Source organism: Nicotiana tabacum, chromosome 5 (assembly GCF_000715075.1).
Source record: "Nicotiana tabacum cultivar K326 chromosome 5, ASM71507v2, whole genome shotgun sequence".
Classification (NCBI taxonomy): domain Eukaryota; kingdom Viridiplantae; phylum Streptophyta; class Magnoliopsida; order Solanales; family Solanaceae; genus Nicotiana; species Nicotiana tabacum.
This window is the reverse complement of record NC_134084.1, coordinates 109,335,263-109,355,467: the sequence shown is the minus strand read 5'-3', so window position 1 is coordinate 109,355,467 and position 20,205 is coordinate 109,335,263. Positions and strand designations below refer to the sequence as shown.

Genomic DNA, 20,205 nt, shown 5'->3' with positions numbered 1-20,205 from the left:
ATATCTATTTATACCACACTCATTCTATATAATATATATAAAAATTAAATAACTTTCTCATCTCAAATTCAAGTAATTTTTATTATTCTATTTTCTAAATTGGATCGTATTTTCAAAAAATTATGTCATGCTTTCAAACTTAAACTAACTGCACTCAATTATACAAAAATATTTTCTTAATTGCTTGAACAAATTATATCTTGATGTTGTCATAATATTTACGTATAAAATATTTGTTTGCCCGATTTATCAATATTAATATGACTTTATTATTCTTGTTGTTAAAATAATTTTTGCTAATTATTTAATTTTTTCTTACCTTATAAATAATTTGCATACTTTATGTAAGATCTTATTTTGCTTCTTGAATTTATTTAATTTTAGACATAATAAATCTTCAAAATTTTAAGTAAATTTTAGTTTTATTTTATATTTTAACTTACTCCAAAATATAAATAGGCATAGGTTATCTCAATTTACGTATTTTTATATTTTTTATTATAGTTTTAATTAATTTTTTACCTCGATATTTCTAACTAACATAGAAGAAAATCTATGACTGGATCAATATATAGATATAGATATAGATACAAATATACATATAAATACAAATATAGATATGGATATATAAATTAGATTTGTCTAAGATATATTTAGATTATGTATAAGATTCATTAAAATACTTCTATTAATTATGTTTCCATTTATAATTTCTAATTATTAATGTTGTCCTAAAATTGCCAAGTGGCTTTATTTTAGCTTGCCACTTGGCTTAACCAAAATTCATACTACTCTCCTTTTAATATAACTAGTATTAGTACCCGCGCGATGTGCGGATAATCAAAAAGAATGATCTACACCGTAAAGTTTAATATGTTAGTGCTAATACCATCTTTACAACCAAACATTAAAAATATTTTAAGACTCCAGTGAAACTTTCATTCCATCTCCTAGTAAATGTTCTATAAAAAATAATGATACTATACAATTTGTTTGATATGAATGTTCCACGAAAAATAATGATGCTATACAATTTGATTGATATGAAACATGTGCTTAAGGGAATATTTTTGTAGCAACTGCTCATGATATATTGCAGTGCATTTTTCAAATGTTATCCTCTGTATTGAGTCAATGATGAAGGAACATGAATTATGTCAAACATTAGCTTATTCAGAATCAAAATGTACGCGGCAATGCATATGCAAAAACTGATTTCCTGCTAAGGCTCTCTCTTTATTATTGTCTGGCATTTGTGATAATTGAAACTTTTTACTCTTTCTACCATTTCACAGGCTTTGTCTATTAGCATAATGTGACGACCCAAAGGGTCATCACCTATTTTCTTACCCATTATGTGCTTCTGAGGCCTTGAAAACCTCATTTAGAGTCGCTTCGATTTGAGTGCGCAATCCGGGCACGTAGCCGGAAAGCTTAAATATGAAATTCTGTGAAAAATATTAAGTCTTGACTTTAAAATGAATAAATTTGACTTCGGTCAATATTTTGGGTAAACGGACCCGGACCCGTGATTTGATGGTCACGGAGGGTCCGTAGAAAATATGGGACTTGGGCGTATGCCCGGAACTGGAATCCAAGGTCCCTAGCCCGAGAAATGAATTTTTAAGTGAAACTGTTTTCAGAAACTGTTTAAGGAAATTTGAAGTGAAAACTGATTAGAAAGCAATGGTATCGGGCCCGTATTTTGGTTCCGGCGCCCGGTACAGGTCTTATATATGACTTGAGTCATTCCTGTGAAATTTGGTTAAAAGCAGACGTCGTTTGACGTGATCCGGACCTTAATTGGTAAATTTGATGTTTAAAAGAGTTTGGAGAAATTTTATTGATCTCGAGGTTTAATTCGACACTCGTGATGTTATTTTGGTCATTTGAGTACACGAATATGTCCGTAGGATATTTTTGAGGTTGTGTGTATACTTGGGTTAGAGTTTTGAGGGCTCGAGTGAGTTTCGAGTGGGCTCCGGAATGCCTTAGGCTTAGAAAGTCAAATGTTGCAGGTTCAGAAAGTTGTAGGCTCTGAACCCTCTAGTGCGGTCCGCGAGAAATCGCGTGCGACCGCGGAGGGACAAGCGCGGCTACGGTCGCCTTTGTGCAGTCCGCGATGGAAGCTGTGCGGCCGCAGTCGCCTTTGTGCGGTCCGCCCAGGGTGCTGAACTGCAGGTTTTCAGGGAGGGGCCAGCGCGGTCGCCTTTGTGCGGTCCGCGGTGGAGGATGTGCGGCCGCGGTCCATTTGATGCGGTCCACACTGGGGGTCTGAGAGGGGTATAAAAAAACGGGAATTTCAGTTATTTTTCACTTTTTCAAAACCCCAAAACATAAGAGACGATTTTTCAAACAACCTTTCTTCTCCAAAACGTTGGTAAGTGATTTCTAACTCATTTTCTTTACTCCTTAATATCTTTTATCATGATTTCAACTTCAAATCAAAGATTTTCATGAGGGAAATTGGGTGTTTTAGGTAGAACCTAGGTTTTTCTAAAACTGGGGATTTGGACCTCAATTTGAGATCCGATTTCAAAATAAATCATATATTTGGATTCGTGGGGGAATGGGTAATCGGGTTTTGGTCTGAACCTCGGGTTTCGACCATGTGGGCCCAGGGGGTGACTTCTGACTTTTGGGTAAAACTTTAAAAAACTCATTTTCATGCATTGGGGTTGATTCATTTAGCACTTATTGATGTAATTAAGTAACTTGTGACTAGATTCGAGCGGATTGGTGTTGGAATCAAGGGGTAAAGCTATAGTTGAGACTTGAGTGGTGATCAAGGCATCGAGGTAAGTGTTTGGTCTAACCCTAGCTTGAGGGATTAGGGAGTTGAGTCATACTTGCTACTTGCTTCTTGTTGAGTACGATGTATAGGCATGGTGACGAGAATCTATACGTTAGTGTTAAGCATGACCGTGAGTCTTAAATTGAAAGTTGTTGTGTTCTTAAATGACACTTGGGTTCTTTACTTAATGATCTTCTATGATTGAGTATTTTCAATAATTGAACTGAGTACAAGTTGAGTTGAGGTTAGTTATAGCTGATTCTCCCTTGCCGGGATGACTAATTCAATATTGTTGTTCCCTTGCTGGGAAAATTATAACATTGTTGTGTTCCCTTGCAGGGAAGTTATTATATCATTTATGATCCCTTGCCGGGATTTCTTGTGATTGTGTGATGAAATGTAAAAGGGAGCGGGTGGTACGCCTACCACAAGATATAATGAAATGGGAGCGGGTGGTACGCCTACCACGAGATATAATGAAATGGGAGCGGGTGGTACGCCTACCATGAGATATAATAAAATGGGAGCGGGTGGTACGCCTACCACAAGATATACTGAAATGGGAGCGGGTGGTACGCCTACCACAAGATATGAGAAATGGGATCGGGTTGCACGCCTACAACAAGATGAAGCTGAAAGTGAACATTGCCTTATTCCTCTTTATCCGTGTTAGAAGTTAAACTGTAGTTTCCTTACTATTCTTTGGTATTCTGTTTTATCTGCTACCCCCGGAGCATGTTTCCCCTTTCCCAGCTTTGATTGCTTATTTACTGTTTACCTTTCCGCCATATAGTATATAACTGCACAGGTTTATCTGGAGTCTGGTCCTAGCCTCATCACTACCTCACCGGGGTTAGGCCAGACACTTACCAGCACATGGGGTCGGCTGTGCTGATACTACACTCTGTGCTCTTTTGCACAGATCCAGGTCTTGGATAGCAGCAGTAGCGCGGGAGCCAGCTTTCAGTCTAGTGAGACACCGAGGTAGCCTTGCAAGCGTCCGTTGGCCCGGCGTCTCCTCTATCATTATTTCAGTCTGTTATCTCATGTATTCGAGACAAACAGTTTATATTTTTCTTTCAAACGGTTGTATTTAGTACTCTTAGAAGTTCGTGAGTAATGTGACACCAGTTCTTGGGTAGAGGCATATGTTGATTTCTGTATTATTGTTCAGTTTCTTTAATTTAAGTCTTCCGTACATTTATTAAATTCCGCTGTTTTCATGCTATCACTGATAATCGTTAAAAGAAGTGATTTGTTATTGAAGTAAGCTGTTAAGGATTGGCTTGCCTAGCTCACATTAGTAGGCACCATCACGACTCCCGAGGGTGGGAAATCTGGGTCGTGACAAGTTGGTATCAGAGCTCTAGGTTATATAGGTCTCACAACTCAAGGACAAGCTCAGTAGAGTCTGAGGGATCGGTACGGAGACGTCTGTATTTATCCCCCAAAGGCTACAGAGTTAGGAAAATCTCACATTTGTTCTTTCTTGTCGTGCAGATTTTCTCCTCAAATGCTAATTGGATTTCTACTCTGTTCTTTCGCAGATAGTGAGAACACGCGCTTTTTCATCTACTGCTCAGCAGCCCGAGCCCCCAGCAGCAGCTCCCACTAGGGGTAGAGGCCGAGGCTGTGCTAGAGGCCGAGGTAGGGGCAGAGTTCAGCTCCGAGCAGCAGCACCAGTGGCGGAGCCTCAGGTTGATTTTGAGGAGGAGGTTAGTTCTGGTGGGCCCAGCTCAGGTCCCCGAGGGGTTTATTGCTACCCCCAGTTCTTCAGGACGCACTGGTCTGATTGGTGGGCCTCATGGAGAGTGTCACCCGAGCAGGTTTGCTTCCTGTAGCCCCAGCCACTTCTCAAGCTGGAGGAGGGGCTCAGACTCCTACTACACGCACTCCGAAGCAGGTAGCTCCTCAGATTCAGACTCCAGCGGTTCAGCCAGTGGAGCAGTTCAGCCGGGTGTAGTAGCTCAGACCGGTGATGGAGCGGCTATGTCTGCCGATGCTTTGTGGAGGCTGGATAGGTTCACCAAGATCTTCACTACTACTTTCAATGGTGCTTCTTCTGAGGATCCCCAAGATTTTCTATATAGCTGTCACGAGGTTCTTAGGAACATGGGAATTGTTGAGACAAATGGGGTCGATTTTGCTACATTACGCTTGTCTAGATCTGCCAAGACTTGGTGGAGGGATTATTGCTTAGCTAGGCCAGCCAGGTCGCCATCTTTGACTTGGGAGCAGTTTGCAGTATTGTTTTTGGAGAAGTTTCTCCCCGTTACTCAGAGAGAGGCCTATCGGAGGCAGTTCGAGTGCCTCCAGCAGGGTTCTATGACGGTCACCCAGTATGAGACCAGGTTCATCGACTTAACTCGCCATGTTATTGTCATACTTCCTACCGAGAGAGAGAGGGTGAGGAGGTTTATCGATGGTCTTATTCAGCCGATTCGTCTTCAGATGGCCAAGGAGGCCGGGAGTGAGATCACTTTTCAGGAAGCAGCCAATATGGCCCGTAGAGTTGAGATGGTTCTGTCGTAGGGAGGTGGTCAGGGGTCGGATAAGAGGCCCCGTCATTCAGGCAGATTCAGTGGTACCTCATCTAGAGGTAGAGATTCATATGGTAGAGGCCATCCTCCTAGGCCCTTTCAGTCAGCTCTTCAGGCTTTATACGGTGCTTTAGGTGGCCGTGGTCCTCCGATTTAGTATTCTAATCAGCAGTCCTTCAGTGCACCACCAACGCCTATCAATGCACCGCCGCTTCAAGTTTTCAGGGTTGTCAGCCCCAGCAGCCGAGGGCTTGTTTTACTTGTGGTGACACGAGGCACATTGCTAGGTATTGCCCTCGGGCTTCGAGCAGTTCTCCGCATCAGGGTTCCCGTGCTATGGTTCAGCCACCAAATGTTCCACAGCCCACCCAGCCAGTTAGAGGTGGGGGGTAGAGGTGCTAGAGGTGGAGGTAGAGGTCCTAGAGGTGGAGCTCAAGCGGCCAGAGGTGGAGGCCAGCCAGTTGCAGGTCGTCCCAGAGAGGTAGTTCAAGGGTGGTGGGCCCCAACCCCGATGTTATGTTCTCCCAGCCAGGCCCAAGGTTGAGGCTTCAGATGTAGTTATTACAGGTACAGTTCTGGTTTGTGATAGAGATGCTTCAGTGTTATTTGATCCAGGGTCTACATACTCATATGTGTCATCTTATTTTGCACTGTATCTGGTCATGCCTAGTGATTCGTTGAGTATTCCTGTTTATGTGTCTACACCGGTGGGTGATTCTATTGTGGTAGATCGAGTCCATCGCTCTTGTGTAGTCATGATTGGAGGTCTTGAGGCTCGTGTGGATTTGTTGCTTCTAGACATGGTCGATTTCGATGTCATATTGGGGATGGACTGGCTATCACCTTACCACGCTATCTTGGACTGTCACGCCAAGACCGTGACCTTAGCTTTACCGGGTATGCCTCGTTTAGAGTGGAGAGGGACTCTTGGATATTCTACCCGTAGCGTCATTTCTTATGTGAAGGCTCGGCGTATGGTCAAGAAGGGGTGCTTGGCCTATTTAGCTTATGTTCGTGATTCTAGTGCGGGGGTTTCCTCTATTGATTATGTGCCTGTGGTTCGTGAGTTTCCTAAGGTATTCCCTTCAGACTTGCCGGGTATGTCGCCCGACAGGGATATTGACTTTTGTATTGATTTGGCTCCGGGCACTCAGCCCATTTCTATTCCGCCGTATTGCATGGCCCCGCTTGAGTTGAAAGAGTTGAAGGAGAAGTTGCAAGACTTTCTTGAGAAGGGTTTCATTAGACCCAGTGTTTCGCCTTGGGGTGCGCCGGTGTTGTTTGTTAAGAAAAAGGATGGTTCGATGAGAATGTGCATTGATTACCGGCAGTTGAACAAGGTCACCATCAAGAATAAGTATCCACTGCCGAGGATCGATGATTTGTTCGATCAGCTTCAGGGTGCCAGGTATTTTCAAAGATCGACTTGAGATCTGGCTACCATCAGTTGAGGATTAGGGCATCCGATGTCCCTAAGACAGCTTTCTACACTCGGTACGAGCATTATGAGTTCTTGGTCATGTCATTTGGGTTGACAAATGCCCCAGCGGCTTTTATGGATTTGATGAACCGAGTGTTCAGGCCTTATTTGGACTCGTTCATGATAGTCTTCATTGATGATATTTCGATATATTCCCGCAGCCAGGAGGAGCACGAGCAGCATCTCAGAGGGGTTCTTCAGACTCTGAAGGATAGTCAGTTATATGCTAAGTTCTCGAAGTGTAAGTTCTGGCTGAGTTCAGTTGCATTTATGGTTCATGTTGTATCAGCAGAGGGTATTCAGGTTGATCCGAAGAAGATTGAGGCAGTCAAGAACTGGCCTAGACCAATATCAGCTATAGAGATTTGGAGTTTCTTGGGGTTGGCAGGCTACTATCGTCGGTTCGTGGAGGGGTTCTCATATATTGCAGCCCCGATGACCAGGTTGACCTAGAAGGGTGCCCAGTTCAGATGGTCGGACGAGTGTGAGGCGAGCTTTCAGAAGCTCAAGACAACTCTGACTACCGCACCGGTGTTGGTTTTGCCCACAGGTTCAGGGCCTTACACAGTTTATTGCGATGCTTCCCGTATTGGGCTTGGTGCAGTGTTGATGCAGGATGACAAGGTTTTAAGATTCATGAGAAGAACTATCGGGTCCATGATTTAGATTTGGCAGCCATTGTTCATGCATTGAAGATTTGGAGGCATTATCTGTATGGCATGGCATGTGAGGTGTTCACTGATCACAAGAGTCTTCAGTATTTGTTCAAGCAAAAGGAGTTGAATTTGAGGCAGAGGAGATGGTTGGAGTTGTTGAAGGATTATGATATCACTATCTTATATCAGCCGGGAAAGGCCAACGTGGCCGATGCTCTGAGTAGAAAGTCAGCCAGCATGGGCAGTCTGGCTTATATTCTGGTTGGTGAGAGGCCGCTTGCGTTGGATGTTTAGGCTTTGGCCAATCGATTCATGAGATTGGATATCTCTAAGCTTAGTCGAGTATTATCTTGCACGATCGTTCGATCTTCATTATTGGAGCGTATCCGTGATCAACAGTTTGATGATCCCCATTTGCGTGTCCTTAGAGACACGGTGTAGTGTGGAGGTGCCAAGCAGGTTACCTTAGGTGATGATGGAGTTTTGAGATTGCAGGGGCGAGTTTGTGTGCCTAATGTGGATGGGCTTCGAGAGTTTATTTTAGAGGAGGCCCATAGTTCCCGGTACTCTATTCATCCAGGTGCCGCGAAGATCTATCAGGATTTGCGGCAGCATTATTGGTGGCATAGAATAAAGAAGGATATTATTGCATATGTGGCTCGATGTTTGAATTGTCAACAGATTAAGTATGAGCATCAGAGGCCTGGTGGATTGTTTCAGAGGATTGAGCTTCCCGAGTGGAAGTGGGAGCGGATCACTATGGACTTCGTTACTGGACTTCTGCTGACTCGGAAGAAGTTCAACGTAGTTTGGGTCATTGTTGATAAGCTGACTAAGTCAGTGCATTTCATTCCTGTGGCAGTCTCCTAATCATCCGAGAGGTTAGCTGAGATCTATATTCGGGAGATTGTTCGCCTTCATGGTGTGCCTGTGTCTATCATTTCGGACCAAGGTATGCAGTTTATCTCGCGTTTCTGGAGAGCAGTTCAGCGAGAGTTGGGCACTCAGGTGGAGTTGAGTACAACCTTTCATCCCCAGACGGACGGCCAGTCCGAGCAGACTATTCAGATTCTGGAGGATATGCTCTGAGCTTGTATCATTGATTTTGGAGGTTCGTGGGATTAGTTTTTGCCTTTAGCAGAGTTTGCCTACAACAACAGCTACCAGTCGAGTATCCAAATGGCTCCTTATGAGGCTTTGTATGGTAGGCGATGTCGATCTCCGGTTGGATGGTTTGAGCCGGGGGAGGCTCGGTTGTTGGGTACGGATCTGGTTGAGGAGGCCTTGGACAAGGTCAGGATCATTCAGGAGAGGCTTCATACGGCTCAGTCTATGCAAAAGAGTTATGCAGACCGCAAAGTTCGAGATGTGGCTTTTATGGTTGGTGAGCGGGTATTGCTCCGAGTGTCGCCTATGAAGGGCGTGATGAGATTCGGGAAGAAGGGCAAGTTTAGCCCTAGGTTCATTCGTCCATTTGAGATTCTTGATCGAGTGGGAGAGGTGGCTTATAGACTTGCATTGCCACCTAGCTTATCAGTCGTGCATCCAGTATTTCATGTGTCCATGCTTCGGAAGTATCACGGCGATCCATCCCACGTGTTAGATTTCAGTACTGTCCAGTTGGACAAGAACTTGTCTTATGAGGAGGAGCCGGTGGCTATTCTAGACCGGCAGGTCCGTCAGTTGAGATCGAAGAGTTTACCTTCGGTTCGTGTTCAGTGGAGAGGTCAGCCTCCTGAGGCATCGACCTGGGAGTCCGAGTTCGATATATGGAGCCGTTATCCTCATTTATTCCTCGACTCAGGTACTTCCTTCTTCTGTCTGTTCGAGGACGAACAATTGTTTTAGAGGTGGAGAATGTGACGACCCAAAGGGTCATCACCTGTTTTCTTACCTATTATGTGCTTCCGAGGCCTTGAAAACCTCATTTAGAGTTGCTTCGATTTACGTGCGCAATTCAGGCGCATAGCCGGAAAGCTTAAATATGAAATTCTGTGAAAAATGTTAAGTCTTGACTTTAAAATGAATAAATTTGACTTCGGTTAACATTTTAGGTAAACAGACCTGAACCCGTGATTTGACGGTCCCGGAGGGTCCGTAGGAAAATATGAGACTTGGACGTATGCCCGGAATCAGAATCCGAGGTCCCTAGCCCGAGAAATGAATTTTTAAGTGAAACTGTTTTCAGAAATTGTTTAAGGAAATTTGAAGTGAAAACTGATTAGAAAGCAATGGTATAGGGCCCGTATTATGGTTCCGGTGCCCAGTACAGGTCTTATATATGACTTGAGTCATTCCTGTGAAATTTGGTTAAAACGGATGTCGTTTGACGTGATCCGGACCTTAATTGATAAATTTGATGTTTAAAAGAGTTTTGAGAAATTTTATTGATCTCGAGGTTTAATTCGACGCTCGTGATGTTATTTTGGTCATTTGAGTACACAAATATGTCCGTAGGATATTTTTGAGGTTGTATGTATACTTGGGTTGGAGTTTCAAGGGCTTGGGTGAGTTTCGAGTGGGCTCCGGAATGCCTTAGGCTTAGAAAGCCAAATGTTGCAGGTTTAGGAAGTTGCAGTCTCTGAACCCTCTAGTGCGGTCCGCGAGAAATCGCGTGTGACCACGGAGGGGCCAGCGCGGCTGCGGTCGCCTTTGTGCGGTCCGCGCTGGAGGCTGTGCGGCCGCAGTCGCCTTTGTGCGGTCCGCCCAGGGTGTTGAACTGCAGGTCTTCAGGAAAGGGCCAGCGCGGCCGCGGTCGCCTTTGTGCGGTCCGCGGTGGAGGCTGTGCAGCCGCGGTCCATTTGATGCGGTCCGCACTGGGGGTCTGAGAGGGATATAAAAAAATGGGAATTTTAGTTATTTTTCACTTTTTCAAAACCCCAAAACATAAGAGGCGATTTTTCAAGCAACCTTTCTTCTCCAAAACGTTGGTAAGTGAATTCTAACTCATTTTCTTCACTCTTTAATATCTTTTAACATGATTTCAACTTCAAAACAAAGATTTTCATGGGGGAAATTGGGTGTTTTGGGTAGAACCTAGGTTTTTCTAAAATTGGGGATTTGGACCTTAATTTGAGGTCCGATTTCAAAACAAATTATATATTTGGATTCATGGGGGAATGGGTAATCGGGTTTTGGTCCGAACCTCGGGTTTCGACCACGTGGGCCCGGGGTGATTTTTGACTTTTGGCTTTTGGGTAAAACTTTAGAAAACTCATTTTCATGCATTTGGGTTGATTCATTTAGCACTTATTGATGTAATTAAGTAACTTGTGACTAGATTCGAGCGGATTGGTGTTGGAATCAAGGGGTAAAGCTATAGTTGAGACTTGAGTGGTGATCAAGGCATCGAGGTAAGTGTTTGGTCTAACCCTAGCTTGAGGGATTAGGAGTTGAGTCATACTTGCTACTTGCTTCTTGTTGAGTACGACGTATAGACATAGTGACAAGAATCTATACGTTGGTGTCAAGCATGAACGTGAGTCTTAAATTGATTGTTGTTGTGTTCTTATGGGTGCTTTACTTAATGATCTTCTATGATTGAGTATTTTCAATAATTGAACTGAGTATAAGTTGAGTTGAGGTTAGTTATAGCTGATTCTCCCTTGCCGGGATGACTAATTCAATATTGTTGTTCCCTTGCCGGAAAAATTATAATATTGTTGTGTTCTCTTGCAGGGAAGTTATTATAACATTTATGATCCATTGCCGAGATTTTTTGTGATTGTGTGATGAAATGTAAAAGGGAGCGGGTGGTACGCCTACCACAAGATATAATGAAATGGAAGCGGGTGGTACGCCTACCACGAGATATAATGAAATGGGAGCGGGTGGTACACCTACCACAAGATATAATGAAATGGGAGCGGGTGGTACGCCTACCACGAGATATAATAAAATGGGAGTGAGTGGTACGCCTACCACAAGATATACTGAAATGGGAGCGGGTGGTACGCCTACCACAAGATATGAGAAATGGGATCGGGTTGCACGCCTGCAACAAGATGAAACTGAAAGTTACCTTATTCCTCTTTATTCGTTTTAGAAGTTAAACTGTAGTTTCCTTACTATTCTTTGGTATTCTGTTTTATCTGCTACCCCCGGAGCATGTTTCCCCTTTTCCAGCTTTGATTGCTTATTAACTGTTTACTTTTCCACCATATAGTATATAACTGCACAGGTTTATCTGGAGTCTGGTCCTAGCCTCGTCACTACCTCACCGGGGTTAGGCCAGACACTTACCAGCACATGGGGTCGGCTGTGCTGATACTACACTCTGTGCTCTTTTGCACAGATCCAGGTCTTGGACAGCAGCAGTAGCGCGGGAGCCAACTTTCAGTCCAGTGAGACACTGAGGTAGCCTTGCAAGCGTCCGCAGGCCTGACGTCTCCTCTATCTTTATTTCAGTCTGTTATCTCATGTATTCGAGACAAACAATTTATATTTTTCTTTCAAACGGTTGTATTTAGTACTCTTAGAAGTTCGTGAGTAATGTGATACCACTTCTTGGGTAGAGACATATGTTGATTTCCGTATTATTGTTCAGTTTCTTTAATTTAAGTCTTCCGTACATTTATTAAATTCCGCTGTTTTCATGCTATCACTAATAATCGTTAAAAGAAGTGATTTGTTATTGAAGTAAGCTTTTAAGGATTGGCTTGCCTAGCTCACATTAGTAGGTGCCATCACGACTCCCGAGGGTGAAAAATCCAGGTCGTGACACCTAACACTGTCTATTGCGAAGAGCTGATAAATTTAGCTATTCAAACCATAAATGAAGCCGGTGGAAGGGTTGATTATGCTGAGGTGAGAACTTGAACAATAATAATATATTTCATATGGATATAAACAATAGAATACCAACTGGGAACTCAATCTGTTCCCAATATCAAAAATTGATGGAACCCATGTAATTTTCAGTTTCACTATATGCTTGATGGTCTTAATTTTCAGATTATTTGGTCCAACCACAATGTTTTTCATAACGTACAATCCCATTTCATGTATTTTTGTTTTGAAAATACGCATAACAGCTCTTCCAATAGTTGCATGAATTCGATCTCCCTAAAATAAAAAATGTGAAAAGAAATTTAAGTTAGTAAGGCGCATAAGTTGAAGAAAATACATCACAACTCGAAAAAAATAACAACATGTAAAAGAGTATGCACCTTTTCATCTTGAATAATTAATTCAATTGAATTAAAATTTTCTGGTTTCTCGCGGTCTGGAATGTTCCATAATCTAACAACACGAACCTTCAAATTCCAACTCATTTTGGACATTGATATTTCGCTGATATAGTTATAGTTTGGAGTCAAACTTTGCAAAAGTTTGCGTGGAAGCTAAACCCTAAGCAATGTAGAGAAGCCAACCCTAAAAAAAAGTTGCTTAAATAAAAATTTCTAAGGAAAGAGTAAACCAATTTTTATGTATATGAAATCCTAATATTTAAAAAACATGTATAAATCAATTTGTATATGTGAGTTCTAAAGAAATGATATGAATCTTTTATTTTTTAGCTTTTGGCATTTTTTTAAATTTTCAACGTTTTTTTGTGGTTAATTAAAATTTGTTAACCACCAAACCTTAATTTTTCTTGTCTTTTTCCTTTGTTCGTGTTTTTAATACTATTTCCTTTAATATAATATAAATGTAAGATACAAAATGTTTATTTAATTATTTCATTCTTAAAAAAAAATACATACCATAACTGAATTATACACAAAATATAATTAAAGATACATATAATAATGTATATTGTTCGCAAATAAGATCAGATACAAAGCTTGTACTAAATATAGAATTATTATTTCAACTTAAAATTAATGTGTAAGATACAAAATGAAAATTTAGTTGATTCTTTCTCAAAAAAGGATACCTACCATAATTGAATTATACACAAATTTAAGTAAAAATACCTATAGCTATAATATATTTGTTTGCTTAATGAAAGTTGCATCCCTCTTTGTGTATGTCCAACAGATTCTCAAAAATAGAATATTTTTAGTTTAAATATTCAAATAATTGGCTTTGATTTATTAAAGAATGAAATTCATTTTACAAAAAATCTTGGACTACTACTTTCATTAAATATTTTTCCATTTATAATCCAATTTTTTTTTTGTCTTAAAATTTCCAAGTGGCTTCATTTTAGCTTGCCACTTGGTTTAACCACATTGCAAACTACTCTCCTTTTAATATAATATAGATATAGATTTCTAAATTGGATCGTATTTTCAAAAATTTATGTCATGCTTTCAAACTTAAACTAACTGCACTCAATTCAAATATTAATCATACAAAAATATTTTCTTAATTGTTTGAACACATTATATATTGATGTTGTCGTAATATTTACCTATAAAATATTTGTTTGCCCGATTTATCAATATTAATATGACTTTATTATTCTTGTTATTAAAATAATTTTTGCTAATTATTTAATTTTTTCTTACCTTATAAATAATTTGCATACTTTATGTAAGATCTTATTTTGCTTCTTGAATTTATTTAATTTTAAACATAATAAATCTTTAAAATTTTAAGTAAATTTTAGTTTTATTTTATATTTTAACTTACTCCAAAATATAAATAGTCATAGGTTATCTCAATTTACGTTTTTTAATATTTTTTATTATAGTTTTTAATTAATTTTTTACCTCGATATTCTAACTAACATAGAAGAAAATCTATGACTAGATCAATATATAGATATAGATTATATATATATATATATATATATATATATATATATATATATATATATATATATATATATAGAGAGAGAGAGAGAGAGAGAGAGAGAGATAGATAGATAGATAGATAGATAGATATATAAATTAGATTTGTCTAAGATATATTTAGATTATGTATAAGATTCATTAAACTACTTCTATTAATTATGTTCCCATTTATAATTTCTAATTATTAATATTGTCCTAAAATTGCCAAGTGGCTTCATTTTAACTTGCCACTTGGCTTAACCAAAATGCATACTACTCTTCTTTTAATATAATATAGATTTCTAAATTGGATCGTATTTTCAAAAATTTATGTCATGCTTTCAAACTTAAACTAACTGCACTCAATTCAAATATTAATCATACAAAAATATTTTCTTAATTGTTTGAACACATTATATCTTGATGTTGTCGTAATATTTACGTATAAAATATTTGTTTGCCCGATTTATCAATATTAATATGACTTTATTATTCTTGTTATTAAAATAATTTTTGCTAATTATTTAATTTTTTCTTACCTTATAAATAATTTGCATACTTTATGTAAGATCTTATTTTGCTTCTTGAATTTATTTAATTTTAAACATAATAAATCTTTAAAATCTTAAGTAAACTTTAGTTTTATTTTATATTTTAACTTACTCCAAAATATAAATAGTCATAGGTTATCTCAATTTACGTATTTTTATATTTTTTATTATAGTTTTTAATTAATTTTTTACCTCGATATTTCTAACTAACATAGTAGAAAATTTATGACTAGATCAATATACAAATATAGATATAGATACAAATATACATATAAATATAAATATAGATATATATAGATAGATATATAAATTAGATTTGTCTAAGATATATTTAGATTATGTATAAGATTCATTAAACTACTTCTATTAATTATGTTCTCATTTATAATTTCTAATTATTAATGTAGTCCTAAAATTGCCAAGTGATTTTATTTTAGCTTGCCACTTGACTTAATCAAAATAGATACTACTCTCCTTTTAATATAATATAGACAGATATAGATATTACTACGACTTATCTAATGATAAAATGCTAATCAAACATTAGCACGCGGTTTCAGTTGTACTATCCGAAGAAAACTCTCGACCAAAATTTCCCCTTGCAGTTAAAATTCCATTTTCACCCCTTTTTCTTTTCCTCTCTAAATCATCCCACATTTTCCCTTGCAAAAGAAATAGAGAGAAAAGAAAAAGAAAATTAGAACACATCAGTCTTATCAATTTCTACATTACAAATTGGAAAAAAAAAATCAAGGGGTTTTAAAATTCCCTTTCTTTTCTCTCTCCCACGTTTGATTTCGTTTCTCTCCTCTATCTCTCCCCCCTTCCCCCTCTGTATTTTCGTTTCCCTCGTTTCCCTTAATATCTCCAATTCTCCGGGAAGCTGGAATTATAGTTTCCATTTTCCCGGGAGAAATTCATCTCCAATTCTCAGCGACGCTACACATGTTCATTTTCTCTTTTTTCTCCAGGTACCTTAATTAATTTTATGATGCTTTTATTTTTTTATGCGCATTTTATTATGGATATTTTGTTCGTATATGTGCATGGATATGCATTTGGTGGATGTTTTATTATTTTTGTTTGGTGTGTCTTATAAGGAAAAATAATCTCGACGTAAGGTGCTGTATTATTGATTTATTACATTTTGTTTCGGGTATAGAACTCTGAATAATTTATGGGAACGATGTATTTTTGGTGTCTGATCAGCTTGTATGTACCTTGATTATTTCACCAGCCACCTGCTAACTCCTACCAGCACAAATACATTGTGTAATTGTGTTTTTCCTTTTTTTTTATAACGGTGGTGATGTAGTATTATTTTGTACAACATAAAATGTGGAAAAAGATGTATCAACATTGCCAGTATAAAGGTATTGCACATAGCAATCCATGTAAATTACGTATTATTCATCTCCATCCATTTTTTTTTTTTGGAGTACAACATTGTAAACCTAACTTAAGGTACTGTGCCTAGGCTTACAATTGAGAAATTTTGGTTGTTTTTTGTAGGAATTTGCATTCTGTCTGGCAACTGAGGAAAGGGGGAATTCATCATATTTGAATTCGAGGGATATACTTGCACATACATGAACAATCTATCAAAGAGGGAGGGATTGAGAGCTTGTTGTACAGGATTAATCAACCTTTTCGTTTGTGAAATTTCTGTTTTTGGTTTTTCAATTGAGGCTGTTGATTTGAATGTGCATTAGAATATGGATTCTCAAAATTCGCCCCCAACGACCAGCCAGGTCAACTGCTGTGATTGCGGGTGCAGTTGTTCTGTGATGAATAGGTCCTACACGGGGACTTGGCTCCGGTCTGTGAAGCGAAAATTTGATGAATATAATGAGAATAAGTTCATGATCCCAGGATTTGTCTTACCTCTAAATGCTCGTATTGAAATCGAAAATGAATGTACAGCACTTAGGGAAATGGTAGGAAAGCAACAACAGACAATTCAGGATTTAAGTGCTGAGTTGGAGGAAGAAAGAAATGCGTCCTCCTCAGCAGCGAACGAGGCAATGTCAATGATTTTGAGGCTGCAAGGAGAAAAGGCAGAGGTTCAGATGGAATTTAAACAATTCAAGAGGTACACTGAGGAGAAAACGGCGCATGATCAGCAGGAGATAATGGCGTTGGAGGATTTATTATACAAGAGGGAACAAACAATTCAATCATTGACTTGTGAGGTGCAAATGTATAAGCATAGAATGATGAGTTATGGACTCACAGAATCTGAGGCTGATGGTGATTGTGAGACGGAAAAGGGCCATTTTAGTCGGAACAATAGTATGTCCGAGACTATCAATGGACAATTCGAAGTTCCTCCATTTGATTACCCGCCATTGAAATGCATTATTAATGAGAATCAAGTATACACAGAGGTTGATAATGAGGTTGTTGATGTTGAGAAATATGCATTTGAAGAGACCCCTCGTTCATGCGATCAATTGCGCGATTTGGAGCATAGGATCAATCAGTTGGAGAGGACGCCAAGAAGTACCGATGGGGATCTTTTCAAGACCAACATACTTGAAAAAGTGATAGTTGGTCATTCCCCAAGGAGGACTAGACATCTTAGAAAGTTTTCAACTGACAGTTTAGGTTCTCCCTTTGTTACAACTAAAGAAATTAACTCAGATTTCATCTCAGATTCTCCAAGGTTTGGTGGAAGTATTAGAAAAGCAGAATTTTCACAAACAGAAGAGCGTTCAAACTTGAGGAAGGTGGATAATTCATCAGAAGTTGGAGATGACATGAGTGACCGAGTTTACACAATTGATTCTGTACATCAGAGGGCTGGATATGATGGTGTGCCAGAGCCCAAGGCTTCAGTTGGAATGGTTGACGATTATACCCCGAGGGATTCATTGAATCATACAGATTTTGGAGATCCAGAGGTCACGAAGTTGTACCTTAGGCTTCAGGCACTTGAGGCTGATCGGGAATCAATGAGACAGGCTATGATTGCTGTGCGAACTGATAAAGCACAGGTGATATTGCTCAAGGAGATTGCTCATCAATTATGCAAAGAAATGTCCCCAGCCGTGAGAAGACCTTCGAGAAAGCCATCTGTAATTGCCAGCTTTTCTTTCATATCCGTATTCAAGGTATGATATTAATCTTTGATCAACTTTTTCGGTTTTCCAGTAACTACATTTTCACATTTATAATGATGCCTAAGGTCGTTGTCCTGCTTGAAAAAACAAATTTTGGGTCATTGCAAGCACAGTAGTAGCAACTATTTGACTGTAAACATATATTGATTCCATTTGATTGAGTCTGTAAATTAATTACCCCATTCATGGCGATGACTAAATACTGTAATTACTTTCTTTGGTAATAATCTTGAGATTCTTAAAAACGATTATTTTCCTGTACATTTTCTGCTGAGCATGAGCCGACAAACCTGAGTTTGGGTCGCTTAAAAAGAGAAAAATGAGAATGGGTTGGATTGTCTCTTTTCAAAACCTCTACTAGACCTTGAGTTAGCTTCTGTGGGCATTGTTTTTTTCTCTTGGACCAATTATGGGTGAGGTCTAGTATGGCTGAGAGCTGGTATATTGGAGTAATTTATGGTTAAGATTCAATAATATTTCCATCTTCCAAGTACACTTAAATCTTCAGTCAAGTCGTCCGATGATATCAGTGGATTAGTGTCTCGTGCTTATGTCTAAATAAGATGTTGAGCCCATCACAATGGGAAGAGCTGGTGCAAACCCATGTAAACCCAGAAGAATCACATTTCAAATGGTATGTTAGACAAGGTTACTTGTGATGTCAATTTGAGACTACTTAAATCTTGATGCATTTTCACAGGCATCTTCCTTTATATCCATGTTTGTCCATATTGACATGGACGATGAAACACAGGTCCCTTCTTTAGTTCCTTTTGATGGGCATCTTGGACAATAACAGATGTGCTAGGACTAATTCCCTTTTTTGGATTATTTTTTCTTATTTCTTACGGAGAGAAGGGGTTCTAGGGACAACAAATCATTAGTACCATGTGAATTTTCCTCTATTATATTGATGACACTAAAAGCAAACAAGGTAGACGTAAAGTCATGTAGTTAAGCTGTCTCAAAAGAACTACAATCCCTAAAGCTAATGCAGACCTAGCTTAGAATAGACACAATGGTACAAAATGAACCATATATTAGTATAAACTAGTAGGACTCATGCTGTTACACACATTTGGTTTGGTTTAACGTTAAGTGGGAGATTGAGAGAACCTCCTAGTTTATAGAACTTCCTGTTTTGCCTTAAAAGGATAAAATATTTACCTGCACTGGATGACTTTGGTCCGAATATAGTGGAATGGATATAGAGGATTCATCAAGCCGATCTCAATTAGTTTGGGATTGAGACATTGATTGATTCTCGAGCTGCTCTTTCCTTTACCTTTTTAAGGGAGAGGACGGATGAGGTGAAAATTAGCAAAATGATTTGTTTTATTCTTACATCAAAATTTCTCACCTGCCTTACTCCCCCCGGTTTCTTTTGTGTTCTGAGTTATAACTTAAGCTGATTTATTTTTGTATTCTTTTTTATGCAGTGGATCGAATCTTTTGTTTTGTGGAGAAGAAAAGCACGCAGATGCAAGTGAGTTGCTCAATACAATTTGGTTTCTTATCAAGAAATTGTTTCTATACTAATTCAACTTCTTATAATTCCCTTACCATATAAAAGAAAACAATCAACCTATTTCCCTTTTTGCCTGCTTGAGTTAGTTTCTTGTTTGGGCAAGTTCTAGTTGGCACTCGATTAAATCTTGATACTTGTCAGGTACATGTTTGGATCGTCGGCCAGCAATGCAGGCTTGCTAATGCTTTTAGACAAGGGACCTCGTGTGGGGCAGTGGAGATGTCTGTCGAGTACACAGGTGTAAAACCAGCTCCTAGTTAGTCCACATCGATTACTGAAGACTGTATCAGAAACGTCAGTGCGAAATGGATTGTAGTCAGAGTAATTGCTTTTTCATGTTATTTTCTTTTCCTCCCTATATTCCTTGCTGCTGCAAATTTGGGTTCACTGTGCGTCGTAAACAATTAGCTGAACCAGTGGCATCGAAAATATAGATGTTCCACTGCCAGGTTGGGACTTGTGAATAACTGTGATCATATATGGCTTGTTTGGATTCTCTCAAGTTTTTTTTTTCTTTTTTCTGTATATTACAATTTGTGAATGAATTTTTTCTTTTGTTACTTTTTCTTTTTGTCAATCAGATGTTAGTGCTACTGGACTTTTGTAATCGTGGTCGAAGAACTTCCTTCTTATTCATGTAGACTTAGTCCAAGACTGACTAAGGTTAATAAAGCCTAGCCGGAACCTTCTATGTTTACATAATGTTGTTTTAGTTTCTGGTGAAATAGGGCGAATCCTCAAAAATGGAATTGGAAATTCTTGGAATTTCACTTCGCGAAATGCACTCTGGTGTTTTACCTTCAAGTGAATTT

At 39.0% G+C, this 20,205-nt stretch overlaps 1 protein-coding gene across 1 annotated transcript; it reads left to right on the top strand.

Annotated features, from left to right (window-relative positions):
- Nucleotides 1-15,530: 15,530 nt before the first annotated feature.
- On the top strand, nt 15,531-19,953 carry LOC107817864 (myosin-binding protein 7). Its single transcript, XM_016643756.2, has 4 exons — nt 15,531-15,714; nt 16,256-17,856; nt 19,305-19,351; nt 19,535-19,953. The coding sequence occupies exons 2-4, from the start codon at nt 16,459-16,461 to the stop codon at nt 19,635-19,637; spliced, it is 1,548 nt and encodes a 515-aa protein (XP_016499242.1). The 5' UTR covers nt 15,531-15,714; nt 16,256-16,458; the 3' UTR covers nt 19,638-19,953.
- The last annotated feature ends 252 nt before the right edge of the window (nt 19,954-20,205 follow it).